The 15,439-nt window shown below is 34.5% G+C and overlaps 1 protein-coding gene and 1 pseudogene across 2 annotated transcripts in view; both read left to right on the top strand.

The window, feature by feature from the left end:
* ACVR2A (activin A receptor type 2A) overlaps positions 1-14,290 on the top strand; it is an 82,746-nt gene extending 68,456 nt beyond the window's left edge. For both annotated transcript variants that reach the window (XM_006921050.3, XM_015596765.2), the window contains exons 5-11: positions 1,105-1,248; positions 2,975-3,118; positions 4,325-4,470; positions 6,194-6,308; positions 8,810-8,948; positions 12,332-12,462; positions 13,424-14,290. In XM_006921050.3, coding sequence (XP_006921112.1) covers positions 1,105-1,248; positions 2,975-3,118; positions 4,325-4,470; positions 6,194-6,308; positions 8,810-8,948; positions 12,332-12,462; positions 13,424-13,618 — 1,014 coding nt within the window. In that variant the 3' untranslated portion in view covers positions 13,619-14,290. The remainder of the gene's footprint in view (positions 1-1,104; positions 1,249-2,974; positions 3,119-4,324; positions 4,471-6,193; positions 6,309-8,809; positions 8,949-12,331; positions 12,463-13,423) is intronic.
* Positions 3,272-3,390, top strand: LOC112470523 (annotated as a pseudogene).
* Positions 14,291-15,439: the final 1,149 nt, after the last annotated feature.

Raw genomic sequence — 15,439 nt, forward strand, 5'->3', positions numbered from 1 at the left:
GATGCATTGATATAGGAGTGACATACTATTTCCAGTGTCTTAGGTGCCACCCAGTGTCATAATGTCTGTTGCTGTAGCCACAGAAATTTTAGTTGCTCCTTACAATACTCATTTTTGTAGCCCTTCAAACATTTTTATTACTGTTCTCTAGAAGCTTTCCAAAAGGCTTCCTGCATCTCCTTTTTTGTTGCAGATATTAAACTGGTAACAATACTTTCATGAAGGGTTGCCTCACTGCTTTGTATAGGAAGGATTCCCTTGTGCTTTATTAATGCTGTACTCCTGTTTGTATGCTGTATTTGCTCCATTAAAAAAAAGAACTATAGCAGTACACTTCTCTTTCATTTGCTGTACCTTATCATCTATGATGACCACTTACTTTCTGAATTATTATTTGTGCTTTCTTTGCCAGTCAGACCCAGGACACTAATAATTTTTGTCTCAGATCAATTTTGAGAAATAATTATATGCAAAAAGAGGAATTGTTAATAGGTTGAAAAATTAGAATGAACGGAACAGTTTGGCTATTGCAGTGTTAACTGACATTTCTTTTATGTGCTTTATATTTGATATATCTATCTGCAATGTGTTTGAAAATGATTGTATATTTCTGAGATTAATGAAGAAAAGATTTAAAGTTAAATAGTTATTGGGGAAAGTCATGGATTTCGAGGAGAGGATTTGAGACACAGTCATATTTTGCTATTTCTGGCACTTTTCAAATCCTCATCCTGTAAGGAAGTATCAACTGGATGAAACCATGGGAATACTGTTAGTAGTATCCTACAGGTCACAGAAAATCTTAGTTGGGGAAAATTAGACTGAATCAAAAAGATTTTAGATCTTTTCTCCTGCTATACATATATAGCATTAGTGCTTAATGTTACTATGAAAACTCTTAATTCAGGTTACTTGCCTTGTGATCACTATAGATAATTAGTAATGCTTGAGAACTCAGTTTTGGTAAGATTGAAGTTAATTCATTTGTATGTGTTTACTGTTTCTATCCATTGATTCCTCAGTATACTCACTTTTCCCCCTCATACTTAGAATGATACATATCAAGTGCTGCTTTTTAATAATATTATCACTGTTTGTCTGTAGGACCCAGGACCACCCCCACCTTCTCCATTACTAGGTTTGAAGCCACTGCAATTATTAGAAGTGAAAGCAAGGGGAAGATTTGGTTGTGTCTGGAAAGCCCAGTTGCTCAATGAATATGTGGCTGTGAAAATATTTCCAATACAGGTATTTTATTAGTTTTTTAATCTGTAATTAATGGTACAGTAGTCATTATATTTGCTTGGAGTGGTGGAATTACAATAAATGAACATACAGGAGGTCTTTTGCCAATAAAAATTCTAAAGAAATGCAAAGCAAAGATGAGGATTCTAATAAAAAATATAATTAATTGTCTGAGTAGTTAAGTTTTAATACCTTATTACCAGAAAAAAAACAGAAGAGTGATAGAATAGTGTGCTTTGTTTTAGAATTGCCATTTGGAGGTGTATTACCAAACTGATTCATTTTTGTTCTACTTTGAGTGTTTATGTAATCACTTCAGATTTTGTTTGGTGAATTTTCAGAGGCAGTAAAACCAGGACTCTAAATGATAGGTTTACTGTTGATTATTTTATTATTTTTATTATTTTTTTAAGGGAGTTGACCTCATAAAACTCTGGTCTAGTGCACCTCTGAGCTGTCTTATGTTTTGCTTTGTTCCATTGGTGGTATAGATCTGTGATGATTCCTCTTCCTTGTCCCTTGCTTATACACCTCTGTGGCTGATACCATGCATGGTATTGTGATCCTGGCTGGGTTAGGCTCCACTACTGCACCTAGACAGTGGATCTTCCTTATTCCAAAGTTCTTTAATCACTTTCTTTGTCTTAATGTCTTAATATACCTAGATTTTAGCCTTCTTACCACTTCTAGAGCCAATTTCTTAGAATCTGTGAAGAAGTTTATTACTTTTTTTTTTGGTGAAAATGCAGATACTATATAGTTTAGTCCTCAGAGGAAGAGTCTATTCTGCTGTGCCAAGATTCACAAATATTTGGATGATATTGACATAAGTAATAAAATAACAGTAGCTAACATTTTATTGAATGCCTCTATTGTGTTTGGTAGAGGTGGTTTACATATACGAGTACTCACTAATATGTGTCTATATATTATCCATATATATATATACACACACACACACACACACACACATATGATACAGCGATCCTGTGTAGCAGATGCTATTACAAGCCTAAGGTTGCTAATGAAGAAACTGAATGATATGTAATTTGCCAAAGGTTCTTAGATAGTTTGGATTTAGAGGGTTCCTAATCGTTATGCAGTCATGCCTTCCACTTTCATTATCCTTTCATTGTGAAAAGCAACTCGGTCCTTTATAAGTCGATATGTAGTAGGCATGGATCAGTAGCAGGAACAAATGAGTGTATGGTTTTTAAATTATTGCATTGCGTATTTATACTCCATTGCTCTCTGTTGACTTTGCAGGGTATTCTAAACAGTTTATTAAGAGTGTTTGATATAATGTTAGTATTTGAAAAAAAATGTTTTCTAATTAGATGAAGTCATTCTATCTGAATTTCATCTCTTTGGGAGATTATTCTGAACAGTAATACAAGTAACTTCAAACCATGATGAAATTACACTGTAGTACTAACTTGTAAACAGAATGTGTTGCCATTATTAGATACAGATGTGCAGCATTTCTGATAACTCCTGTATTTACAAACTAGAAACTCAGAAGTGTGTTTTGAGGGAACAAGGAAGGGCATTTGGTATGTAACTGTTAACTACTGTCAGATTTTTCTTTTATTAAAAGGTGAAACTAAAGAGTCTTTAGTATTAGCTTTTTCTTCTTTTAGTTTGCCTTAGAACTTATTGAGTAATCACTTAGATAGGGTTTATTGTGTGTATTCTTTGTATTCTTTACTGTTCTTTTTTTTGACTCTAGGACAAACAGTCATGGCAAAATGAATATGAAGTCTACAGTTTGCCTGGAATGAAGCATGAGAACATATTACAGTTCATTGGTGCAGAAAAACGAGGCACCAGTGTTGATGTGGATCTTTGGCTAATCACAGCATTTCATGAAAAGGTAGAACTTCTTTCCATTTTAACTCAGTAAAGTCTGGGTTGGTTTGCCTACCTAATGTTGATTACTAATCCCTCAGACTTAATTTTCTGGGAACAGTATGTTATTGTAGTTGGTTGATATTTATAAATAAAATCTATTTTAAAAAATAATTTAGTCTACAGTCATGCTACCCTGAATGTGCCCGACCTTGTCTGATCTCGGAAGCTAAGCAGGGTTCGCCCTGGTTAGTACTTGGATGGGAGACCACCTAGGAATACCAGGTGCTGTAGGCGTTTAAAAAAAAAAACTAAAAATAAATTTAAAAAAAATAATAATAAAATAATTTATTTTGATAAAAGAGCAAACATGGCAACTTTTTCACCCAGTCCTCTATTTATATAAAACTAGTTTTTAGTCCTGATTTCTTATGCTGCAGTTACCTTTTACAAATAATTATTTTAGTATAACCAATGCTTAGTAATTTTCATTTACCATTTACCATCCATTTGATTACATGAGCCCTTTTTTCAGCTTGAATTTTGTTTGTTAAAACTCAGTAATCAGTGTAGGTTAGTGGTAAAACTAGAGTCAGGAAATTTATCTGATCTTTGATCTGTCACTCATTTGTAGGGTAATTATTACCAGAACACAGTTGCGATTTTCCCTCAATTTTTCTACTTTTAGAATTAGTTTGAGAGTTTACATTAATGAAGTAGGAAATTATGTTCTCCTTGACAGTCAGGTTCATCGTTGTCAGATATAAGTTTCTCTTTTACTTCTCTTTATTCTTGACCAAAATGATGGCAGTAATATCTAGAGGAAGATTCTTTAAGTTGTTATTTCTATGTCTTAATTTTATGTTCTCCTACTCTTATGATATAACATCTCTACAGTCAGTATATTTTAACCTTTTAAATATTTTCTGGAACTTTAGATTTTCAGCTAGTCTTTTTTTTAAATAAACTTTTGCCTTTTAAATAAAGGGAAATTGACCATCTGTGCTTGTAGTAAACCTTTAAAGAATAGTGGTATTCTTTTCTAGTCAAATATTTATTAATATGAAACTTGAACCATTCCAGAAAGATTGCTTTTTGGATATAATTATACACCAAAAGGAAAGATATGTTGCCTTCTATAACCTCTTAAAAGTAAAAAGGAAAGTCTCCATATACATATATGGCTTTTGTCAAGAGCATAAGTTGTTTTTTTTTTCCCCCCTTTCTTTAGGGTTCACTGTCAGACTTTCTTAAAGCTAATGTGGTCTCTTGGAATGAATTGTGTCATATTGCAGAAACCATGGCTAGAGGATTGGCATATTTACATGAGGATATACCTGGCCTAAAAGATGGCCACAAACCCGCCATATCTCACAGGTAGAGCTAAATTTATATTATTTTCCCACATAATTCAATATTTGTTTATTATTTAAACTTTTAATCCCCTGAACAAATTTATTTTTCCCCTAGTTATCTAATCATGCTATAGGAGGTAGAATGATTTTCATTTGTTTTTCAAATTAGTTTTGAGAGATTGGCCAGGAAGTATTTTGTATAATCTGTATATTAACATCATTAGCTTAATTGTTAGTCATCATTAGTTTAATTATTGACTTATGTTTTAATTAGTCTCATTTCTGAAAGCATGGTTAAGAATGAAAGTGTATTTTCTCTAAATTGAAAGAGAAAGAATTTGTTGTACTTCAAAACATGACTTACTTCAAAGATGATTATAAATAGGTATGAGGGAGTGTAATTAAGGAGAGACTTAGAATATCTTTTTTGCTTGTGTTTTGAATGACCACAAGAACATTACCTGAGCTGAGGTGGAAGGAGGCATTATTTGAACAATTGGGTTTATTACTTAATTGCCTTTTTTCAGTGAAGAAATAGTCCTTGGACCTAACAATTGTCATACCCTCAAAAAGGAAAATGTTAGTTCCTTTAACCATGGGATTCATTTTGACACTGCATATTTAACTTCCTTGAACCTGGAACCAGTTTTTCATCTTGTAGTAGTCAATTTAAAGATGGTTGTTTTAAAAGTAGGCTTGAACCGATTCATAACAGATACTTAGTCGAGTGCCCCTAGTGGTGTTTCAGGTTGCTAGGAAGCATTACTTTTATTCCAGCTCTAACATAGATTCTGGTTTTGCAGACCTTTAATGACCTCCACCTCAGAAATAGCTCCTCTTCTCACCTGCTACATACAGTCTAACTGCTTCCTTCTGGACCTTACCCAGTTCTATAGGGAACTAATCCTTTGGAGCCATCAAAGGTTATTAGGAGTAGGGTCCCTAAAAATTTTTTGAGTCTAAAGTTATTGGTTTTGGTAGCATTTGTTAGTGTCTCCTATGCCGCTTCTGTCCCACCCTTTGTCTCTGTTTCTATACTTATAAATTTAACCATTGCTCATGGCACAAATATGTTTAGCTTGGGTATAATGATCTCTAGGATGAACCTGTTGAGGTTAGTGTGTAGAGGAGGCTATGTGAATGCCTTAAAACGGTCACTCTTTCAGGACACCAGAATCTAACTGGAGCAGCGTATGTTTATGGTGAAAGTTTCTGTTACATATTCCTAGAAATGCTTTTTATATACAGACTGATGACTATAAGAACCACTAAAATAAGAGACCATTCTAAAATGTAGACCTGTACCAATAGGCAGAAGGCCTCAATTCGGCAATTCTTTGAAAATTCTAAAATCTTTTTTTTTTTTTTTTTAAGTTCTATTTCAAGGGAGTTTCTAGCTATAAACTCTGTATATTCTTATTATCTTAGAAAACAGTAATTTTATGATTGGTATTTTTGGAATGGCACCTCTTTATAATTCTGATAATACTATGTTATGGAAAGAATGCCTCCTTACTATCCATGTTATGAATTGGAGTTTATCACTGTACTCTTGTGTTTCAAGCTATATGGAGACTTTGCTTAAGCTTTTTCCTCCTCTCCCTTTTTCTGTATTTCATACTTTCCAGTAATTATTATTTTATAGCATACATAGTCTCCCTCTTTCCCACTGTCAGTAAAAAATTTAAAAGATGTAACTTGTTTAAACTTAATTTGAATACTTTGTCTATCTTTCTATTTGCAAGGGACATCAAAAGTAAAAATGTGCTGTTGAAAAACAATCTAACAGCTTGTATTGCTGACTTTGGGTTGGCGTTAAAGTTTGAGGCTGGCAAGTCTGCAGGCGATACCCATGGACAGGTAAGGATGATAACTATAAACTGTAAGAAGAAATAATCTTGTCCTAGGTTTTCTTAGCATGGAATATTTGGATTGAATTGATCTAAAATTAATATGGTTATTAAATTGGCATCTAATATAAAATGACTCTCTTAAGAGTATAATGTTAAATTTGCTGAGGAAGACATTTTCATATGATGGTGAAGGACTTTTAGGACTTCAAGTGGTTTAGATCAAGCAATTCATAAAACAGCCTAGACAACTAGTGGTTACCAGAAGGTAGGGTAGAGGGGGGAGGGTAGATGGGAAAAAATTTAAATAATTTCTTCAATTAAAATAATTAATTAATTGAAAAAAAACAACCTAGACAGCTGTTCTTGGATTCTATTTTTAAAGCTAATTGAAGAAGAATCCACATTTTAACTTGTTACTTCTTTCTTAAGAGGAATGAAAGACTAATCAGTCATTATTCATGTTGTAGCATATTAAGATCTACTGCCCATTTTACCAGGCAGCAATTATAGTTTCTTGCTTCTTGGACTTTATTGCTTCATTAACTCTATAATCAACTTTATAGCTTTTCTCTGAATTCTCTGCAAGGTTCTGAGCACTTGTAAAGCCCTGAGTGAGGAGACTGTAGTCAAAAGACTACACAGAGAGATCTCTGTAATGGGAACCTTTAAGGCCAAAGAAGGGGAAAAAATATCATACATACATTTTATTCTCAGAAACTGTGAGGCTAGAAAAGGTGTTTTCAATCCTACAAGGTCACCTTTTAATCAGAAAGTTTGTCCTGAAAGGTGATGTTTTCTTACAAAGCCAAATGACTTAGGCTGTGGTATGATCATTTCTCCATCTTTCAGATCATGGAAATTATTTGTTCATCTAATTCTCAGCTTTTTTTTTTTTTTCTCCCAGTATATCCTATTGACTTCCAAGAATGCAGTTATCAAATAATCATAGCACAACACATTTTGGCAATATTGACTAATGATTTAAGAATTTAGTTTGGTGCAATGATCAGCAGTCATAGTTCTAGAAAGGTTGACACAAACATATTTGGGAATGCAGGCAGTTTTGTGGAGAATATTACTGAGAGGGAGACTGTTCAAAAAGCCTAGGGACAAACTTGTGAGCTTATTGTATGATTGATTATTATAAGACCAAATTTTGGGAATAGTTTAATCCTTGGATACCTCATAATCCTCCCCGATATTTTTTTAAGAAAAAATTTTAGGACTCATTTATATCTTTTAACACCTTCACAACTGGGTTACATGATGAGGTAAAAATAACTAAGTGCTTGCATCATTGGTTCCTTGACTTTAGATTCATAGACCAGAAAATATAAAAATGAATGTTATCACACATTTTACATATTGCACAATTAAAATAGTTATTTAAAGTAGCAAAAAGAGTAGAGTTACTTGTTTTTTCTTTATTCTCCATATTAAATGAATTAAAACTTCAAGTTTGAGATCTTAGTAGTCTGTAATTTTTTTTTTAAAGCATCTCTGTTATCTGTATATTTGCAGTTAATTGCCCAACTTCTAGTCTAGAGATTACAGGATGGAATTTTTTATAAAAACCAATATCTGGGCCACTCCCTAGATCTATTAATACTCTAGTAGACTGTGATCTACCCAGCTATCTTACAAGTTTTTTAAGCATCCATATATGAATGTCGTCAAGTACCAACCAACCAAGCTGTACTAGCTTAGTAACTATTGTTACTGAAAAATACAAAATTGTTAGGGACATATATAAATAAAGAACTCCAAGACAATGAGTAAACACATAGATTTTGTACAAATAGAATTTTAAAGTTTATCTATCCTTTTTTGGGTAATTCTTTTTACATCTTGTATTGTTTATTAGTTTGTTTGTTTTTTTAATACAGAGAAAGAGAAACACTTAAAGTATTTTTTAAAAAGATACCTCTTGGCTGGGTACCCGAAACTTAATGGATTTCGTTAACCAATGTCACCATTAAAAAAAACCCAAACATTTCAGACAGTATGCAAAGGTACAACTGAAAAGTACATAGCTTTTTTCTCTATTCCATTCTTCTTCCCACAACTCTTGTTCAGTTTCTTGTGATTACTTCTGGAAGGGAGAAATAATTCTAAGCCTATGCCAGCACAATGTTTGTTGATGTATTTAAATGTATGCAGAAAATTATTAGCATATATAATACTTTGTTTCATCCTACAGTATTTTCGGAAATCTTTCTGTATCAGTCCTTATAGATTTACCTCATTTTTTTTTTTTAAGAGCTGTATAATACTCTATTTGTTTAATCGGTCTCTACCGATTGATGCTTCCTCTCTTCCCATTGTCTTGGCTGTTTTATTACTTGAAATGGAATAAAATTTTGCTTGACTCTGTAGTCTAGTAGTCATAATTTAGTCACATTATCTGATAATAGACCACATTTGGTTTTGATTTTTTTTACAAAATCATAAAATGTTAGTTCATAAAGTTAATGTATGAATACTGTTTGCTTTTAATATCTTTTTCAGGTTGGTACCCGGAGGTATATGGCTCCAGAGGTATTAGAGGGTGCTATAAACTTCCAAAGGGATGCATTTTTGAGGATAGATATGTACGCCATGGGATTAGTCCTGTGGGAACTGGCTTCTCGCTGTACTGCCGCAGATGGTAAGGGAAAAAATAGTTTTTAAAAAAGATATATATGCCTACTACACATGTATGAAAAGGGATGATTCTACTCAAAGGTAATATTTTAAAGTACAAATTTTTCTTATTTTTTAAATAGACTCTAAGAGCTTAAAGGGAATTCAAGAGGCAGGGGATAGAGGGCAAGCCAGAGAGGAAAGGTTCCGATATGTATTGACCTTTTACCATTATCAGATGTTTTGCTGGCACTTTACATACCTTTAGCCTATTTTCTAAAACATCTTTGGAGGTAGTAATTTTCTGTTTTATAGATGAGCAATTTGAGGCTCAAATTTTAAGTAGAAATTAAGTAGCTTGCCTATTTTAGCCTCAAGTGGTAAATGGTGAAACCTAGATTTGGAACTCTGATCTAGATGTAGGGAGAGGGCTACTGCTTTGGTTAGGTCATGTGGGTCTTGCCCCCAGGTGGGTGAGAGGAGGTGTGTATAGAGATGGGGGACTTGGCCTCCCAGGACACTCAGCCTGACTCTGTTCAGCACTTCTGTGATGGCAACCAATACCTAACTAACCAGACTGAATTTAACACTCTATCCTCTAACAGACAGACTGAGCACACAATTGGACATGCTACAGGTTAAAGATCCTTAAAGCTTTACAAGTCTGATCTGATGTAGACATTATTGTGAATGTTCACTAGCACAGCACCGTGTTTCTAAAGGATTCCTATTCTTTGTTCTTGTTATCGAAGTCCTTGTTCAAGTCCTCTAAATCAGGGGTCCCCAACCTCCAGGCCGTCGACTGGTACCAGTCCAAGGCCTTTTGGGAACTGGGTTGCACAGCAGGGAAGCAGCGGGCGAGCTAGCGAAGCTTTATCTGTATTTGCAGCTGCTCCCCGGCACTAGCATCACCACCTCAGCTCCACCTCAGATCATCAGGCATTAGATTGTCATAGGAGCACTGGTTTCTTGTGCCAAAAAGGTTGGGAACCGCTGATCTAAATGTTTGCATTGACTGATTGATTGATAAACCTGCATACTGTATTCATGGTGTGACAGAATTATAGTGTTCTAGATACTGTTTTTAGTGCTTTTCCTAAGTCTCCACTCTCTTCAGTTGTGTTACAGCACTTTTTTTGGATGTGAGACTAAGGCAAACTTCCTGACTGTTAAACTCCCCCAAAAATGTATATTAGCTTTATCTGTTTTTTTAAATTTTAATTTATGATTGCCTAAAAACTTTGTGTATTGTGAAAGACCATAGAAGAAATTACGTTGACTATTTAAAAAGGTATAACCAACTTCACCTATAAGAATACTTTCTTTTCTTAGTATTGTAATAGTTTCTTAGTGTAGGACAGACTACCTCTGGTACGAAATTTGATATGGGGTGCTATGCTTTTAAAGGAATTTAGTAGCGTGCACTCAGGAATGGACAACCATTCATTCTTCCAAATCAGGGGTTTGGCATGGGAGTGGATTCAGGACCTAAGAAAGGCTGAAGCAACTTGGATATAATTTAAGCTTAGAAGTCTATAGGAAGAAGAGTAAGCCGTTTAGTATATTTTGGTTCAAAGTGGAAGAGAAAGTACATTTATTATGTAAATTTATAAAAGCAGAAGTAGGTCAGATGGCGGATGTCATAGGAAAATATATTTCATAAGAACTTTATTAACGTGAACTCTAAAGCAAACCATTGAATACAATGTTATGCAGAACACACAAGGCCCTACCCTTGTGTTTCATTAAGTTTCATTAAGGTGATAACATTTTTTCTTGGACTGTTGACTCTAGAGTAAGGTAAGTATGAATTGTCTAGCCCAGTGCTTGGTACATAGGAATTCAGTAAATGTTTTTGGATGGATGTAATACCTGAGAAATGCAAGGGAATGCTATGGGAGTTCAGAAGAGTGAGATATTGCACTATTGATGGGAAGGAGGGGTTTTCAAGGGAGTTTTTATAGAAAAAGAAAAGATGGATGCTGATATTTCTTAAATACCTAGAATGTGCTGTGAAATAATTGTAGACTCAGGCATTTCTGACTCAGGTCAGAAATTGGGGCAGAAAGAAACATTGCTGAAGTGAGTACTTTAGAATTTGTTGATGGCTAATTGTTGATGGTTCAATTCAGTGATTTTCAAACTTTAACGTGCATACCAAACTCCTGGGAATCTTGTTAAAATTCAGATTCTGACTCAGTAGGTCTGGGTTGGGGCCTGATATTTACATTTCTTACAAGCTGCCAATCAGTGCCAGTGCTGCTGACCTGTGGGCCACACACTCAAGTAGCAAAGGTTAAATAGATGCCATAGACTGTCAGCATTCTGTCACTGGAAGTGCTCAGGCAGAGACTATCGAGGCATCAAGGATTCTTCCATTTAGAGCGAGTCGAGTTAGATGGCTTGTATGATTCATCGTTTATAACTTATATTCTTCTATCCAGGAGTATATGGTGCATTTCAAGAGCCTGTACAAGGTTTAGGTCTATATACAAACACATCCGTCACTGAAATTGCTGATTAGTGATAGGTTTCTGTCAAGGAAAGACAGTATAGTAATTGATAGCACAGACTTCTGAGTTATTAAGAGATGGATTCAAATTCCAACTCGACCACTTAACAGTTGTGCAAGTTATGGAAATTTTTTTTTCTTAGATGTAAAATTAGAGGTAATGCCACTTTCAATCTGTGAAGGTAAAATGGAAGTAAATAATATAAAGTTCCTGGTCAGGAGAAATGTTCATCAAATATTAGTTATTAACTCCTATCTGCATTTTCCTGTTTGAGTAGGCCCAAGAAAAAAGGAATCATTTATGTTGTTGAATTTTGCTTGTCTCTGAAGGCACATTCTGACTTCTTGGGAACCCTGTTTAGAGAATGTTTGTGATTAAAAAAAAAAAAAACTAAACTAAATATTTTTGTTAGTCCTGGTGAGGGCAGAAAAGAGGTGTAACTCTGAGGCAAATAATTCCTCATGTGGAGAGTGTTGAGGGTTTGAGTGTTTCCTGGGATAAAGATGGTTATAACAGACTGAACTCAAAGTCTTCAGAGATGGAAGCACCACCGTTTACAGTCTGAATTGCAAGAGTTGAGACCTTAAAGGGACACTATATTTGCAAGTGTTGATGGTTGACCTTGTCCTATATATAAATGGAGATAGCCATTCCTCATACAATAGATAAGAAAGTTCCTTATACAATTCTTAGTAGGGTTACATGCCAAATCACAGACTTTTATTTCCCCTAAATTAGAGTTTGGGTCACAGTGTGGTATAAGTCCATCAGTTATAGCATATAACAATTGGGAAAAGGTGATAGATACACAGAGTGTTTTAGAAAGTTTGTTCCAGTTTGGAAGTCAGAAAGAGTTGAATTAAAATATATGTATATATATTTTTTTACATTTCAGGACCTGTAGATGAGTACATGTTGCCATTTGAAGAGGAAATTGGCCAGCATCCATCTCTTGAAGACATGCAGGAAGTTGTTGTGCATAAAAAAAAGAGGCCTGTTTTAAGAGATTATTGGCAGAAACATGCTGTAAGTTATACAGTTAGCTTTTCACTTAAAATTCCAAGAAAATGCTTTTCAGAGGACTAATTTATCTCTGGGAGGATTTTCTGGGGAGGTGATCCTCATATAGGATATTCTGTACTAGAGTTCTGGAAACAACAGAATTAGGGCTATGTTTTTATGCTCACAAGGGAGATGATGAAGTCATAGTACCTACATGGGGGCTGTCATCTCCATGTTACCTGTATGGATGTCTCCTATTTGGAAGGCTTCCCCAGGAAAAAGAGTGCCTGGCTCTGAGCATGTTATAGTTAGGTAACCTTGCCCATCACCACCCTTCCCATGTGATGCCATTTAAAAAAGCAAAACACCCAGTTTTTCCTCTCCAGAGTTTATTTTAGCCTTTTGATTTGGGGTTGGAAGATTTTCAAGTTCTTAAGGATGCTCTAGAACTAGAGACTAGGTTGGTGAAGAATGCAACAGTACTGTCCTAGTATTTTGGTCTAGGTGTAACTAGAAACATGGATAAAACCATGTAGAGAATCCTCAAGGATAGCTTTCTAACCTTTCTATTTAAATGCAACATAAAAATGCTGATATTAACTAAGAAAAAAATGGGTAGACCGCGTTTAGCATTAGTTTTGAATCCATTTTAGGGTATAGCACTGAGATGACCTGGTTCCTGAACAATGGATAAGGGAATTTTGGAATTAAAAAGATTAATCACATGCTGTAAGTCTTCAGTGCTAAAACAAAACAAAACAAAACAAAAAAAACACAAAACCCTGTATTTCTCTCAGTGCTTTTCTTAATGTTCCTGCATACAACAGTTACCCAGATGTGTACATTGACTAATATCATACTTGGCTAATCTTGAAATACAAGATTCTTTAACCCACAAAAGTTCCAATTTTTATGGACATTTTATTCTATTTCCTAGTAGAAAACAAAAGTCGCTGTGGTGTTTGAATATGTGTTTCCTTTGTAGGGGATGGCAATGCTCTGTGAAACGATAGAAGAATGTTGGGATCACGATGCAGAAGCCAGGTTATCAGCTGGATGTGTAGGTGAAAGAATTACTCAGATGCAAAGACTAACAAATATCATTACCACAGAGGACATTGTAACAGTGGTCACAATGGTGACAAATGTTGACTTTCCTCCCAAAGAATCTAGTCTATGATGGTTGCACCACGTGTACACACTGAGAAACGGGACTCTGAACTGGAGCTGCTAAGCTAATGAAATTGCTTACAGTTTATTTTCTGTGTGAAATGAGTAGGATGTCTCCAGGACATGTCGGAAAGAAGACCCTCGTCTAAAACTGTGGCTCTGGGAGACTTATGGCATTGCCTGTAGCAGAGACGTGAAGGACACGAGACTAAGAGAAACATTGCAAGCTCTGTAAAGGAACTTTTGAAAAAGTATACATGAAGAATGTGGCCCTCTCCAAATCAAGGGTCTTTGGACCTGGCTAATCAAGTGTTTGAAAACTGACTTCAGATTTCTTAATGTCTGTCAGAAGACACTAATTCCTTAAATGAACTACTGCTATTTTTTTTTAAATCAAAATCTTTTCATTTCAGATTTTAAAAAGGGTAACTTGTTTTTATTGCATTTGCTGTTGTGTTTCTATAAATGACTATTGTAATGCCAATATGACACAGCTTGTGAATGTTTAGTGTGCTGCTGTTCTGTGTACATAAAGTCATCAAAGTGGGGTACAGTGAAGAGGCTTCCAAGCATTACTTTAACCTCCCTCAACAAGGTATACCTCAGTTCCACGGTTGCTAAATTATAGAATTGAAAACACTAACAAAATTTGAAAAATAAATCGATCCATGTTTTATAACAAGGTATTACAAATTCACTGTGTTATTTAAGAAAAAAAGGTAAGCTATGCTTAGTGCCAACAGTAAATGGCCATTCGTAAAGCAGTGTTTTAGCTTTTCTTGTGCTAGTTTGTAATTTAAAGGAAAAAAGTGTTGTTCCTTTGAAATGAAAAATGGTGTCATTTTCCCCTTCTTCCCATGTTTCAAAGCTTCATCTTATATCCAGTTCCCAAAATATTGCATACTTACCAGGTATTTTTTTTAAGGTGTGCTGTGTTTGGGGAATATTTGAAAATTTAAAGCATGATTTAAAATTTTTTAAGTGAGCTGTGACACTGGAAAGCTCTTCATTTTTATTCTTTTAAAATAGATTTTTTTTTCCTATTTATATATGTAAAATTGTAGTGTATTTCTTTTCACCAAACAGTGTGTGGGACATTCTTTATCACTGTTTTAAGATCACCTCAGGAAGTGTCATTACCCAGAATTCCTCACTCTGCTTTGAGACTTACAACTTTATCACCATATTTCTGCTTGGTGCCATCTTGTCAGAGTAATATTTGATGTCTGTGGTATGTAAAGATTATCTTAGGATAGAGACTGTAAATTTTAAGCACAGATTTCAGATATTACTGCTTTAAAACAAATCAGGGATAACAAGTTAAACTTATAACTTAAAATATGCAATGACATTTAGAGGTAACCAATGTTGATATAGGTAACAGTCTAGCCTCCTCCCGCAAATTGCTTTAACAACTAACTAACTCTGATATTAATTTAGGATAGCTCATGCCTTATCCTTGATAAGAAAAGGAATTGATGCTAGGTAGGCACCGAAGTGCTTTTCAAAACAAAAGTACATTAGAATATAATTGGATTCTTCCTCAAATTTATACAGGCCAAAGTAAAACATTAATTTCCTGAATTTCTAGATTACTGACCAACAAATAGCCAGTATTACGCTATATACTTTTGTCAGGTCATTTTAAAATCCATACATTAATTTTATAAAATAATTTTTTACATGTCACTATCAGGAGCTTACTGTGAATGTGTTATCTTCAAATGGCTATTTAACCACACAGTACACTACATTTTACATATAATATGCACTTAATCTCTGGGAATACTAAGTTATATTATTTATAAGTAATACATAGGTCATCAGACTC

This window comes from Pteropus alecto, unplaced genomic scaffold, assembly GCF_000325575.1.
Source record: "Pteropus alecto unplaced genomic scaffold, ASM32557v1 scaffold3, whole genome shotgun sequence".
Classification (NCBI taxonomy): domain Eukaryota; kingdom Metazoa; phylum Chordata; class Mammalia; order Chiroptera; family Pteropodidae; genus Pteropus; species Pteropus alecto.